The sequence below is a fragment of the Chenopodium album genome, chromosome 18, assembly GCF_948465745.1.
Source record: "Chenopodium album chromosome 18, dcCheAlbu1.1, whole genome shotgun sequence".
Lineage (NCBI taxonomy): Eukaryota > Viridiplantae > Streptophyta > Magnoliopsida > Caryophyllales > Amaranthaceae > Chenopodium > Chenopodium album.
This window is the reverse complement of record NC_137851.1, coordinates 1,353,273-1,367,229: the sequence shown is the minus strand read 5'-3', so window position 1 is coordinate 1,367,229 and position 13,957 is coordinate 1,353,273. Positions and strand designations below refer to the sequence as shown.

General features: G+C 33.0%; 1 protein-coding gene across 2 annotated transcripts; it reads left to right on the top strand.

The window, feature by feature from the left end:
• On the top strand, positions 1-13,610 carry LOC145592591 (uncharacterized). Of its 2 annotated transcripts, XM_081649094.1 has the most exons (14): positions 4-300; positions 429-445; positions 1,509-1,607; positions 1,776-1,855; positions 1,927-1,990; positions 2,077-2,132; positions 2,251-2,308; positions 2,417-2,497; positions 3,562-3,651; positions 5,564-5,626; positions 10,479-10,562; positions 10,734-10,991; positions 11,554-11,700; positions 13,105-13,610. In XM_081649094.1, the coding sequence occupies exons 1-14, from the start codon at positions 162-164 to the stop codon at positions 13,282-13,284; spliced, it is 1,416 nt and encodes a 471-aa protein (XP_081505220.1). In that variant the 5' UTR covers positions 4-161; the 3' UTR covers positions 13,285-13,610. The 2 variants fall into 2 exon arrangements, with proteins under 2 accessions (XP_081505221.1, XP_081505220.1); XM_081649095.1 differs by lacking the exon at positions 10,479-10,562 and having other exon boundaries at positions 1-300.
• Positions 13,611-13,957: the final 347 nt, after the last annotated feature.

Below are 13,957 nucleotides of genomic sequence, written 5' to 3'. Positions count from 1 at the left end.
AGCCTTAACAAATAATCTTAAAGACCAAATTGTGTTTATTTACGGGCTCAATTCTCTTAATTATTCCACCATGAAAACTGTTGAAAAAAAAAAATGTTTGAGAAGGTAGAAATACCATTAATTAGTCATAAAGAAAGCTGCAAAAACCTGCATTGGAGACCATGAAAAAGCACATTGTTACAATTGACAATTGCTTCGGAATTGATGAAGCATTCATTCCCTGCTTATCAAACCCACCATTCCAACTCTCAGATTTTTCTTCGCTTAAATTCTACAGCGCACAATTTCAAAACTTGGAAGGTACAAAGTTACCCAAAAAAAAGAAGAAAATCAAAACCCTTTCTTTGTTTTACACAATTATACTTTCAAATGTGAAATTAACACCAAATTCTTTAATGCCCATCTTATACGATCTTATTTGATGCAAGATGCTATGAAAATGAAGGTATGTTTGCTTCTGTTTCTATTTTGGGCAAAAAGATATGAACTTTTATTTTTTATTTTATAATTATTTGCTCCAAGTTTTCAATTTCGACTTACTTATAGTATTTGTTATCTGGGTTTTATGAATACTTTATGTTGGAATTACAGATTGTATTTTTTATTGTCATAATTGTGTAGAATTACTGGTTTTTTTTGTGAATTATAGGGTTTAGTTTCTGCTTTATTGCCATATTGTTTGATTTTTGATGTCATGCAAAGGTTTATTATAGCAGTAATAATGTTGTGATATACAGCAGAATTATTTGGTTTAGGATTTATGTTGCTGATTATGGAGTATGTGATATGTGTAAATTCTTATGGAGTTGAGAGTTGTACAGCTTAGGGTTGTGTGCACAAGATTTTTTTTTTTGACATTTTGAGCTTGTGACAATTTTCATATTATTAGAGAAGTATTTGGTGAAGGCTAAGTTTAGGAAGTTTTTTTTAGTGATATTAGAGTGGATTTGTAATGGTTTCTATTAGAAGACAATTAGACTCAAATTGGAAATTGACTTATCTTAAAGAAGAGAAGATGAGAGGACAGGTAATTGTTCGGTTTCGGAGTTATTCTTACAAGGGAAAGTATAGATTGTCAGTTGTGCATATCTATGCTGGTATGCTAGCATTAATGCTGCTTGTGTGTAGTTGTGGATTTAGTGGTGGTTTTTGTGTAGTTTGCAATATGATTAATGATCATCTTTCGACACTAGGAAATAATATAACTTTCTTGCTTCCCGAGTGGATTGTAATGCGCCCATTTAACTCAGACAGGTTCTTTCTTCACTGCTAAAGCCCATGGATGCTATCTGAGGGCTGCTATGTTAATTCCCAAATCATTTTTCACCTTTTGTTTTCCATTTTTGCATTGCTATAAAAAAGATGTGTCATCTCTTCTTCTTAAGAAGACCTTGGTTGGAGTAACTTTATTTAGTTTAGAGGCTAAATGAATAATCTTAGCTTTAGTTTTATTTTCAATATTACTTGTTGAGAATTCTTGTTTACATTTCATTTTCATTTCACTGCAGGAGACAGGGACAAAAAGCCGGATTGAGTGCAACAATTCTAAGATTATGTATGACAATATGCTGAAGATTCTGGAAAGATATATGCAAGGAAAATTAGAGGTGATGACTTCAATAGAGCCAACATTATATCCTAGTGTCTTGGTGCTTCTGTATTAGTAGTATTTGCTTCACATGTAGTTGTTTGGTAATTCAGTGTTCAATTACTATGTTTTATATATTTACTTTTTTTGGGGTACCTCCTAAAAGTTATATCTTGTTTTACTACAGGAAAAACCAGTCAAGATTTTCAATACAGAAGTGGAGAAAAGACTTGAGATGATGAGGAAATTATTAGTACAAAATGTGGGGTAAGTACTTAACTAATATATGGGAGACTTAATTGGGTGAAATGCTTTTAAATCTTGTACTTATTTTGCAGAATAGACAACTTAGGATTTCAAGAAATCAACTGCAAGGACTTCAAATTCTTTAATGAGAATGAGGTAAAGCCATTTGGTTCTTTCTATGTGTCTTATGATTCAATTGAATACTATATCATCAGAATAAGTGCATGTACTCCTTTAATCAGATGTACTCAAACATCAAGCAAAAAAATACAAGTGAAGCTATTAATTTCCTGCACTTGTAAGTTCCAGGCTTCAATCTGACACCTCTGTTCAAGTCCTTTTTTTTTTATTTTTTTGTTTTGTTTTGTTTGCCTTTTCATCCAATTATTGACAAATTTGTTGGTCGTTCTTCACAGGCTAGTTGAAGGAGAATTTTATAAACAGAGTGATGACAAGAATGATGATTCCACTTCGGTACTAAAATTATTTTGTCTAATTGAAATTTTCATTAAATCACCTATCTTGCAAAGATTCTAAACAAAGAGGAAAAAAAAAAAAAATTACATTTTCTACATGACACAGGTAACTGATGAGTTTGTCAGCATGTTATCAGAAGCTTACAAGGACAAATCGGATCTTCATTTCATTCTAGCTATGACGTTTGTGGGTTCATTTCTTTGCTTTATTTTATCATGTCCTCTAGTATTAACTTGCAACTTGAATAAAGTAAATGTGAAACTAGCATTTTCATGTGTGTTCTGGAACATGTGATATATTTGCATTCACAGAATCAGACATTCTAGTCATGTGAAAATTTGAACTGCAAGGAAAATTGGGAAGAGAGTGCCCCTGGATGGAAGAAGGTGAATACATGTTTGGAATGCTGACCTCCTTCATTATCAGTTAGCTATGTTTCTAATAACTTAGGGTCCATCATAATGAAGAGCCAAGCAATACTTCTCTTGGCACTTATGTTTAGTGTCATGATTTTTTTTTGATGGATGCATCACTCATGTCAAGGAGGAAATTTTATGTTGTGGGTTTCTGTAGTGAGTAGTGGTGTGCAGCCTTAACAATCAACTAGTGTTATTCTGGTACTCATTTACTTGTAGAGATATTACCCTTGATTGTGTTTTGTCATTGTATTCATTAAATTTTCCTTCAGGCATTTATTAGTTTTCTTAAAAATGTTTCAATGTGTGATTGTTCTTCTTGCTTGCTTAATTTCCAGTTGGCTTAGATGACCAGAAATCTGAATTTAAGTTATGACAATTGGACAGTGCATATGCTAAAGATTAGCATGCAATCAAGATTGACATATGTAAAAGTGGAAATATATTCAGTATTGGCTAATAGGGAAAACAGTACCACATGATGGGTTAATAATCTTTATCTGATCCATCATAATTGCCGTAAAACTCTGACCTTCGTACAAAAAGGTCTGCGTCTTGTATATATATGTTCTACCTTTGCTCAATTGCTCACTCCTTGCACAATTTATTTATAACTTTTTTTTTTTAGTTCTTTCATAAGTTGAACTTTGCCTAAATTCACGAAGCTTTATTAACTTATTTTTGAAGAAAGCTTTTTTATTAACTTTTATTTGCCTGAGAACCTTTTAAAATCTTGAAAAATAAGTTCATTATTTTGAAAGAGGAAGCATTGCAAGCTCTTTTTGTAGTAAATGTTAAAGTGCCACATTTAATTTTTTTCCTCTTTTTGTGCAGAATAAAATAGTTGCAGCAAGATTAGTTTTACTTGATGAAATCAAAAACAAAATTGCATCTGATGAAGAGACACTGGCAGAAAAAATGAAGGTATATAGTTATATATTATTCTATTCGCCCTTCTGTTGTCTTTTACTTAAATTTGTGTATTCTTTTAGTTCAGTACAAGTGAAATGCTATTGAGAGGATGGCCTCTATTGAAGGGCAGCATACACAAGATGGGTTCCATCCTAGCAACTTGTTATCATAGATTAATGACAAGAAGTTATTTGACTACAGTCTAGTTTATTGATGTTGATTTAAAACACTCGTAACAAAATCAAATTATGCTGCAACAATTTAGTGATTGAACTTCCTGTTTCCTGGGATCAACTGAAATTCTTATCACAAGGGTCTTAAGTACTACTAAATTGTCGGAGAAGTAAAATAGCACTACTTGATGCACAAATTGGAAGGAAAAAGATTTAGAGACTTTAATAATAGGATTACCTTCTCCTTTTTTTTCCCCACCCGTAGGCTAAGGATAAAAGAGATAATCCGGTCATCATTGAGTGAATTCATGTGCTGCACTGGGTCATTGAACTGCTTTGGATTTTTTTCCCAGGGATTTATTGATGCCCTCTCTATGTATTATTTAGCTGAATGATGTACATTTACATATAAGGAAATTCCAATAATTAGGCAGCAGATATAGTATAAAACAATTGAAATTACTTTGCAATTTTTCTAATATCATTAAATAGGAAGGGATCTTGTAGATTTTTTTTAATCAATGAGAAAAGATAGGAATGTAGCATTCCTCTTAGAATATAAAACTTTCATCGTTTTTTTAGTCTAAAAATCTCTCCCCCCCTCTAAAACTAGGGTGAAGAAACCTGCATATTCAAAGAATGGCTCATTAGTATTATTAGCCTAGACATTATTCTGGAAAACAATATTATATAATTTTTTACGTGTCATAGCCAACTAAGACTTATTGCTGCATCTCAGGTAGGTGAATCCAATTCAAGGCAAAGCACGAAGCAACATTCTGTATAATTATTCTGCTCAATTTCATTTTATAGGGAATGTGTCTGGTGGAAATTCAGAGGACCAGGAAGTTACAGAATTTGTTTATAAAAGTTATATAATTTCGAAATTAGTGCCTTTTCTGAATTTCAGGCACATAATTATCAAAAGATACAGTATTTTAAAGTTTATTTGGTCTGCAATGTGTATATATTATAAACTGTATTATGCTTGTAGAATCTCATCTGGCAAAATTATACTATTGATTGCTTTCACAAACAGAAGATTTGATACTGTCTTAGGATAGATTGGTGTCATAATTGATTTTAACTTTGACCAACATTTGCCCCATTTCTTGCTTTGAAGTTGCTCAGTTCTTCTCTTGTATTCATTATTGCACATTATATGAAAATTAGTCGACAATTTGGTGTCCTGTTTTTTTTTTTTTTTTTCCCTTCCCAAAGAGTTGCATAGTCTTTTATAATTTCTGAACTGAAATATTATAGAATCTGTTTATTACATTAATTAAGTTCTTACTTGATAATTCTTTGTGACGTATACTGTACTTTCTTTTGAAAAGTTCTCGATTGGCTTGTAAATTTGAAATTATCAATTAATTGGCAGTATGTTAACTGATTTATTGCATTTTTTATGGGGTAGCAGCCAATAGCATTAAATTTCTAATTAATATCATTCTTGTCTTGTGCTGAATGAAAAAACTTCACTAAAACACCAATAGTGTGTTGCAGTTTAGCAGAATGTCACGTTATTTTTTTTGCAACGTAAACGTAATTGATGCATTTCATGATAAAAAGTGATACACCTTGAATTTATCAAACTATGAAGCATACTCATCTTTCCTCTTTGATTTAGGTCTTTATAATTGGATATCAAGCCATTTAAAATTTCAATTTTTCTTCCAAACTTGTGAAATTCTATAGAAATTAATATTAATGACATTCATATTTACTCCTTTGGTTTCAATTTGTCTCAGGGAAGATCTGATCTTTTTGATGTGAAAATGGAAAGCTCTTTATACTCTAATGTTGCGCTTGAGGTATGGGAAATTGAATATGCTGATGATGTTCTAAAAGTTGCTCATGTTTCAATTTCTCGTTGCACTGATTTTGTTGTTGATTATTTATTTTCTTAATTGGATCCTTTTTTGTGATAAGTTTATGTCTTATGGTGCTCTTAGGAACTATATATCAACATGCAAATGAGTTGAACATTTTAAACATTTGAAGTTGTATGGAAAATGGGTTTAACAAATTGAATTTGTAATTAACAAGTCTGAAGTTATGATTGGGATTTAGTAGAAGTAATTGGTTTCAAATCTTGATATTTATCTGTGGTAATATATCAAGTGTTGAATGAAAGTTTTCAAATGATTTTCTAGAGTTAAAAGAGCAAATGGACAATAATTGACTAGAACTTTAAAGTTATATGGGCTTGACAATATGAGTCTTTAATTAACAAGTCTGAAGTTATGATCGGGATTTAATAGAAGTAATTAATTTTTGATCTAGATTGTTATTTGTGGTAATATATCAAGTGTTGAATGAAGTCTTCAAATGGTTTTCTAGAGTCAAAAAAGCGGGTGGACAATAGTTGACTAGACCTTTACCGTTATATAACAATCTATTGGTAAATCTCTTGACTTGGTTATGTCTGTCACTCTGTGCTTTGTGACTCTTTCCCTGAAAGAATAAAGAAAGAATTAGAAAATCAATGGAAAAAAACAAAGAGGTTTGATCGCTCTTTGTCCAAATTCAATACAAATATTGCCTTTTGTAGACAAGCTACCACATATACTTTATGTTTTATGCTGACAGGACACTACGTACACTTCAAAAATTTCTGCCACGATTTAATCGTTGCTATAATATTAAGCCAATTGCTACTCGCTTTTCTTAATCTAGTCATCTTGCCACCATCAAGCTCAATGATACATCCCTGGTTTATTCGATCTTTTAGAAGGCTATATTAGGTATCCCATTTCATCTACTTTAAATAATACGGAGCTGAAATGTTTAAGGTGCTGAAATAACTAGACTTTTTGTTGGCACGTGTCTTGAATAAAATTTAAGTTGCTGAAGTAGGACTTTACGTGAGATTCTACTCTTTATAACATCTCATAATAAGGAGCTGAAACTTTAGATTTATCGATCTTTAATCCATAGGTTTTACTTTAAACAGCAATCCAAAAAAAATTAGCTACATAAACAACTAGTTCTACCTAAAAACTTGTGCAATCAACTATCTTATCAGTTACTGCTCCTATTCAGCTAGTGTTGCCAAACATAAATAATCAAAACATGGTTTTTTTTTTTTTTTTTTCCCCCCCCCCCCCCTTTAATAATCGATATTGCCTCTCTTTTACATATAACACCCTAACATGTGATGAAATTAGGAATTTTTTTTTTTATATCATCTGGGGCTGTCGCATTCTCTCTAGTCCCAGATCACATATCCAGCAGAAATTTTGTAAGATGAGTTACTTTTGTTTCTCGTATCTCTTGATAATAGCTAACTAGTATAGACACTAAAGGCTATTTTTATGAAAAGAGCACCCTTTCTCTTTTGTTTACTGATTTGGAGATACCTATCTACAGTGAAATTACTTTATATCTAAAGTCCCCTATCTCTGTATATGTACCTGACTGTCTCATTTTCTGGGCTCATCCTACGTTTTAGCAATTGCTGAACCCCTGTTTTTCATAATAAGCCCTATATGATAAGTGGAATTCTTGTAGCAAGGTCCTGACTTCACAATTCACATAGCAAATGTAGCTTGAAGCCAAACTAGCGACTTAAACCTGTGATCCTCTTCTCATCAAATTAATGTCTTTAAAAGATTGCCAGCTAGTCTATCTCACCCAAGTTTTTTTTTTTGTTTGTTTATTTTTCTTATTCCCATTAATCCAAAGGAAGATTTTTTTTTTTAAAAATCAAAATTTGGTAGCGTAAAATACATTTCCCTATAAAATCAATACTGTGGGGGATAAACATCACTTTTGGACAGTTTGCAGCAGTTATCTCATTTGCCATTTATGTCAAGTGATACTAAATTCTTTCTGTCCACCTCTTTAGTTGTAGTCAAAATACTTTCACGCTCGTTACCATTTATGACAATCAATAAAAGTTTTTCTTTTCATTTTTCCCTTTTTTTCCCCTCTCCCGATTAAGTTGATGCTTTGCCATAGAATTAAGTCTCAGCTGGTTCTCTTCTGGGACCAGGTAGTTACTGGGTGAGGAATTACACCTATGTGTTTAAATTGGTTTGCAGATTAACCCCCCCTCACCCCCCCCCCCCCATCTTTTCTTTTAATCACCTGTTCACCTCTTTTTCTTCTTCATTCCCCATCTTGCTTCATCCCTCCTCCCTTTAACTTCATTTCTTTATTCCTCTTCCCTTCCTTTCCCTCTTCTTTCATCCTCCCTTTCTCATTCTTGTACATCCTTTGTCACCACTATTTCTCTTGTTGTCCTCTCCACCCTTTGTTTTTCTCTCTTATCCTCCTTTGAGTTAAAAATATACCTTGTGTTTTCGAGTTAGCAAACCAAAGTTCCATAACTAGAAGCGTAGTGGGTAAAAAATCCACAAACTATCTAAATTAAGAGAAGAAGATTTAAGGTTTGACATTAATTTTTTTTTTTTTTTTTTTTGTTTAATTAATTTTTGTTGTGTTGTCAAAGTGGTGATGACTTGGAGGACAGGGAAACTTTTTTTTTTTATTTTTTTTTGGTAGTTTGTTACTGTGGCATTATTGGTCATGGAGTTTTTTTTTTTTTTTTTTTTTTTTTTTTGTGGGGGGGGGGGGGGGGGGGGGTGGGGGGGCATGTAGAGTGGTGATAGGCTCTGGGAGAGAGTTGATCTTGTTTGTCTTGACTTTTCATTATTCCCTTGTTAGGTATAGCTTCGAATGAGACTAAACCCATACCAACGTGATGGAGCCCTACATATATCATGGATTTGAGGTTGAGAATTAAGATTAGGTACACAGTTTGTGTAGCTACGATACTTGGATAGTGGAAGTGGCTTAATTGTGCATCAGGACATTTAGTACCCTTAAGCTCCTACTCCTCTTGGTCAAATTATTTTTTCTCCATAGACATACATATGATTTCTCTATTCCTTGAATATAAAATATAGGGTGTATGGTTTATTAAATTGGAATGGATTGGTATGGAATCTCATGCTAGGATGGTATGCATTCAAAATCCTATACTAGTCTAAAGCTGCTTGGTTTATTGTCGGAATGGTTTCTATGACTCATTAATGGAATAGATTGTGAATGTTAGGGGGTGAGGTGGGTATGGAACTATGGAATTCTTAGGGTATGGGGTAAAGTTAGAACTCTTCTGGTATGAGATTTCATACTAAAAGACTCTGTTCAAATAATAGAGTGGATGTAGACTGACTTTATTCCATCTTATTCCAAAAGGTCCAACCAAACAATTGCTAGATTGTTAGGTGTTTTTTTGTATGTAATGTATGATCCATACATTATTTATGAGCCTATCAAACAGTGTGAACGAAAACTAAGTCCTAAATACTCCTTCCGTTGATGCGCGGAGTATTAGGAGAGTAATATAATATTGTGAGTGGGTGAATAATTTATTATAGTAAAAGTAAGATTGGGACTATAAAAGAGAAAGTATGTGAGAGAGAGTGGGGACTATGGGAGAGAGAGAAATGATAAAATAGGTTAAGTGGGGTTTAAAGTAAGAGAGAGAAATGATAAAATATAGTATAAAGTTACCAAATATAGAAGTGATGCATTAAAAAAAACACCCATAAAAGGAAGTGATGCTTTAAAAAAAAAAAAAAAAAAATACACGGAGGGAGTACCTTTATTGTAGCTCAATAGTAAGTGTTTCCCACAGCTAGCTCAGCTAATTGACTGGAGGAAAACAAGTGACATGTAGAATTATGAAATCTTTGCAGAACCTTGACCATGCTTTTGATTCACAGCAGTAACAGATCTTATCTAGTCACTAGAACAAAATTGTTGCCAGAAAAAAGTTTCTATCCCAAAAAATAGAGAATGGGATTTTCATCAGGTCAACTGTCAATGTCTGAGCTTTAACTGTTTCCGCTTATCTTGGCAACTACAGCTTACCAATATCTTCTAACGTGTAATTACAAAACATTGTATTACACATGTCATTAATGCAAACTCTGCATATATTTTGTTGAGAAGATTTTATTAGCAACAATGTGCTTATGTTTTGTTGAGCCTGGAGGTATTTGTGCGCGTTTTAGTATTGGTGATGACAAAGAAGTGAGTTTGGTGAGCCAGCTGGGGATTAATGTTGGTATGTAAATGAGAGTGCCGTTGTAAAAGATATTGAGGCCAGATAAGGAGTTTATTTTCAACATTGGTATATAGTCTTTAAGGTTATAAGCTGATAGATTTGGTAGTAATGCACTAGTGCTAATAATGGAAAAAAGCATGACTGTATAACGCAATCATAAGGGACAGTTGAAGAATGGAAATTATTATTAGGTATTTGCTGATCATTGACCCTTTCTTAGCGGAATAACATAACCCTTTATTTTTTTTAGGAATTTTACATACATAAGAACTATGTAGTCTTAAGGGTCGACCTTGTTCACTTTGAGGGACTACTTTTGCTATACTACATTCTCTATATCTGGCTGTTATTGTCTTGGTTGTACCTAGTAGTTTTCCAGAGCATTGTTAGTATGATTGACCAACAATAGCAGCATATATATATATATATATATATATATATATATATATATATATATATATATATATATATATATATATATACACACACAATCTTCTCTATCTGGCACTTAGTAGGTAAAAAACCACGGAATTAAAATCCTTATCTTTCGCCCATAATGGTCAATTCTTTTCGTTTTTTGTTTCTAGGGTAATAGTGAGGTTGTTTTGAAACTAAACCAAGCTTTAGAGCCTCAGAAAGAAAATGATGAAGTGTCAAGTCAAGGCACTCAGGTAATGCATCTTGTCTTACACTTCTTCAATTAGCCTCGTTTATGATATACTTATCTGACGTGTGTTGAGTGGCCTTCTATTGTTTATTTATATATTTATTTTATTAACTTTTGAATAGCTGCTCTAATTATTTTAATGTAGTACATGATGTTCCATGCCTCAAATTTGTAGGTTGATTCAAGAAAGTTAAAACCAGGGTGGCTTGAAAAGTTTATCAAGAAGACCTTCTTTGAGCCTTGCTCTGAACATCCTATTCGCCGGAATGAGTTAAACAAGTATTGTATAGACTGTGATACATCTCTCTGCCAATATTGTGTGTCACTAGCTTCCCATTCAGGCCATAGAATTTTGAAGATCTATCGCCATGTTTACAAGGATGTGGTTCCTCTTGATGAGATAGAGAGGCGTATTGATTGTTCAAAAATCCAGGTGATTACTACCTATAAAATAAACTGGGGACTTCTTTTATTTGGTTACCAATTAAATGATACTTGCCCCTGCAGTAGCTACTAGACGATCCAGAAACAACATTTCCTTTATCTCCCTAGCATTACATAAGTGCACATTGGAATATATCATTGTTATCTCATGAGGATGCAGTGAAAATGTTGTGTTTTTGACCGTTGGCTCTAACCTTTTCAACGATGTTTCATCTAAGGGAAATTGTAGGAAAAGTCTCTAAATTCGGGAGGTTGGTGGAGGGATTATGGACTTATGTATTTCATGGGAACTTGGGAAGCTAATATATATCTGCGTCTGTGTTTTTTATTTCCTTTAATCTTCCAGGACAGTTTCTTTGTTCTGTATGTTAGCCAAATGAGAATTGATATGGGTTATAAGGCTAGTAGATTATGAGAAAAATCAAATATTTGCTTTTGATGCTTAATTACCCTCTATATGGGAAGGCTATAAATATGAGGGCTAATTAAATAATTTTTCTTCTTAAATTTACTGTTTCTTAGACCTAATCTTTCTTTGAATGTGCATTTAGCCATACAGATGCAACAGGCAGTTGGTCGTAGCTTTGACTCCATTGCCACACTCAGGGGCGAAAACAAATGAAGAGGCGGCATGCCAGACATGCAGAAGAAGGTTGATTGAGTATGAATTGTATGATTACTGCTCCATTTCCTGTAAGGTATCATGATTTTTAATTTTTTTAGCCCCATTTTACCAGTGTTTTTGAAAGCAATTGCAAATTTAAATTCAAATGGGTTAAATTCAAGATCCTATATACTTCGTAGTATGGTCTCTAAGAGTTTGCATACTATAGTAGGCTGTGCTTGTTTGGTAGGAAGACCTTTTTTTTTGGCAATTTAATTTTTTATTATGGTGGAAAATAATTTTTTGAAAATTTAGATAAGTTTTTCCTTATTTATTGAAGAATTCCCCATCTTCCTTACCATCTCCTCCCTTTCCTCTTTTGTCTCCTCATTTATACTTATTCTTGCAAGCTATCAAATAAAGGAATATAAAATTTTGAGAACTGATTTCTTTTGAAAAAAAGGTTAAGTTTGAATTGTTTTTTCTATACCAAACACAACCGCAATGATGGTATGAGGTTTTACTAAAAAACATTGTACAATTTGTTCTTTAATGGTACTAAAAATAATAGCATAACCGATTTAAACAACATCGTTCAATTTATTCTTTAATGGTACTTGATATAATAGCATAACCTTATTGTGCTTGCACACTGTCAATATAGATCTTACAGACTGTAACATGCAGCTTGTTATTTGGTTTTCACTCAAAATCAGTGACTATCATTATATTTTTTTTTTTTTTTTGAAAGAGAGTATCATTATATTGGTAATTCTGCCACCCCTCTATTTCCTTCTCTTGTTTTGAAGGTGAGATTATTACAATTGTTATTACTTTGTAGTTTTTTGTTGTTAACCATTTGCATATTATGTAGGGGTGAGCATAACAGGGTACCCTGTAAAAATTTCAGGAACCGTAACCGGAACCTGTTGCAACAGGTTCCTCAAAATGGGAACCGGAACCGGAACCTGTTGAACAGGTTCCTAGAAATTGGGAACCGGAACCGGAACCTACAGGTTCCGGTTCCGATTCAGGGTACCCTGTATTATAAGATACACACTAACTTTTTGTAGATTTTTTTAATAAAAAAAATGGTTAGTCACTAATTTATAATGTTTACAACTCGCAAATAAGACAAACTAATAGTAGTTGTCTTACAAATTTAATATATATATTTTTGTAATTGCAATTTTGATACATATTATTTAAAAATTGAGTACAAATTAGTGTATAATTAAAAATTAAGTGATATTTTTATCAGGTACAGGGTACTCTACAGGTTCCGGTTCCAAAAATTTGAGAACCTGATCCGGAACCTGTTACAACAGGTTCTCCAATTTGCTACCCGGAACCGGAACCTCTTGTACAGGTTCCGGTTTTGGAACCTGCGGTTCCTAACAGGTTCCGGTTCCGATTCAGGGTACCCTGATTTTTTGCTCACCCCTAATATTATGTGTCTTTTATTCTCTGTTATTTAAAACATATATATGCATCTTAGGTTGGCGCTTTCTTGAAGAAGCAGAATGATCATGATCCTCCATTCCTGTTGCGAGATCAAGTGGAAGAAAAAGTTGAGCAAGTACCGATATCATCAGTACCAGCACTGCCAGTACCAACAGAGAAACTGACCAGGACTCGCAAGAGAAAGGGTACACCTTATCGTGCTCCTCTTTTTTGAGGAATTTCGAGATTGAAAAAGTCTCTACTCCAGTTTAGCTTGTGACCCTATTTTCAATTAGCAATGCCAGAACATTGTCAAACCAAACCATTATTTTAAAAAAATATTATTTAGGGATGTGGCATCATCCTTTTTATCTTGCATTTGATTACGAATGTTGCTGTCTTTAATCCTATGTTTTCCTTTGGAACATGCTTAAAAGGAATATTAGAAGGAAATGATGTTTAAACAATTCTAAATAGTTATCGTCGTTTTGTATATTCATTTAATGAGAGTCGAGCTCCCTGATTCAAAATTACTAGTCAGTCGGAGTCTCTCTAAACACATGTATTGAAAATTTGTAATCAAGTAACATAATTCAAAATACAAATTTAAACTAATAATTCGCATGCACATGTTCATTTGACAAAAAAATTACAATTTTAGTAACAATTGAGCTCATTGAGTTTTCATAGTTTAATGTTTGAAGGAAGAAAATTATTTTGGATATTGGAGTTAGCATCTCATCAAGGACATCAACCATTTAGTAAAAGCAAATAACCCATTACTGTATTACAGAAGCTAAAACAAAATAAAGCTGTATAGCGGGAACTGAAAAAACATGGGCAACCTTTGGCCACAATTATGCCTTGATGCCTAGTGACCCAATTGACATAACAATAATAAAGCTCTA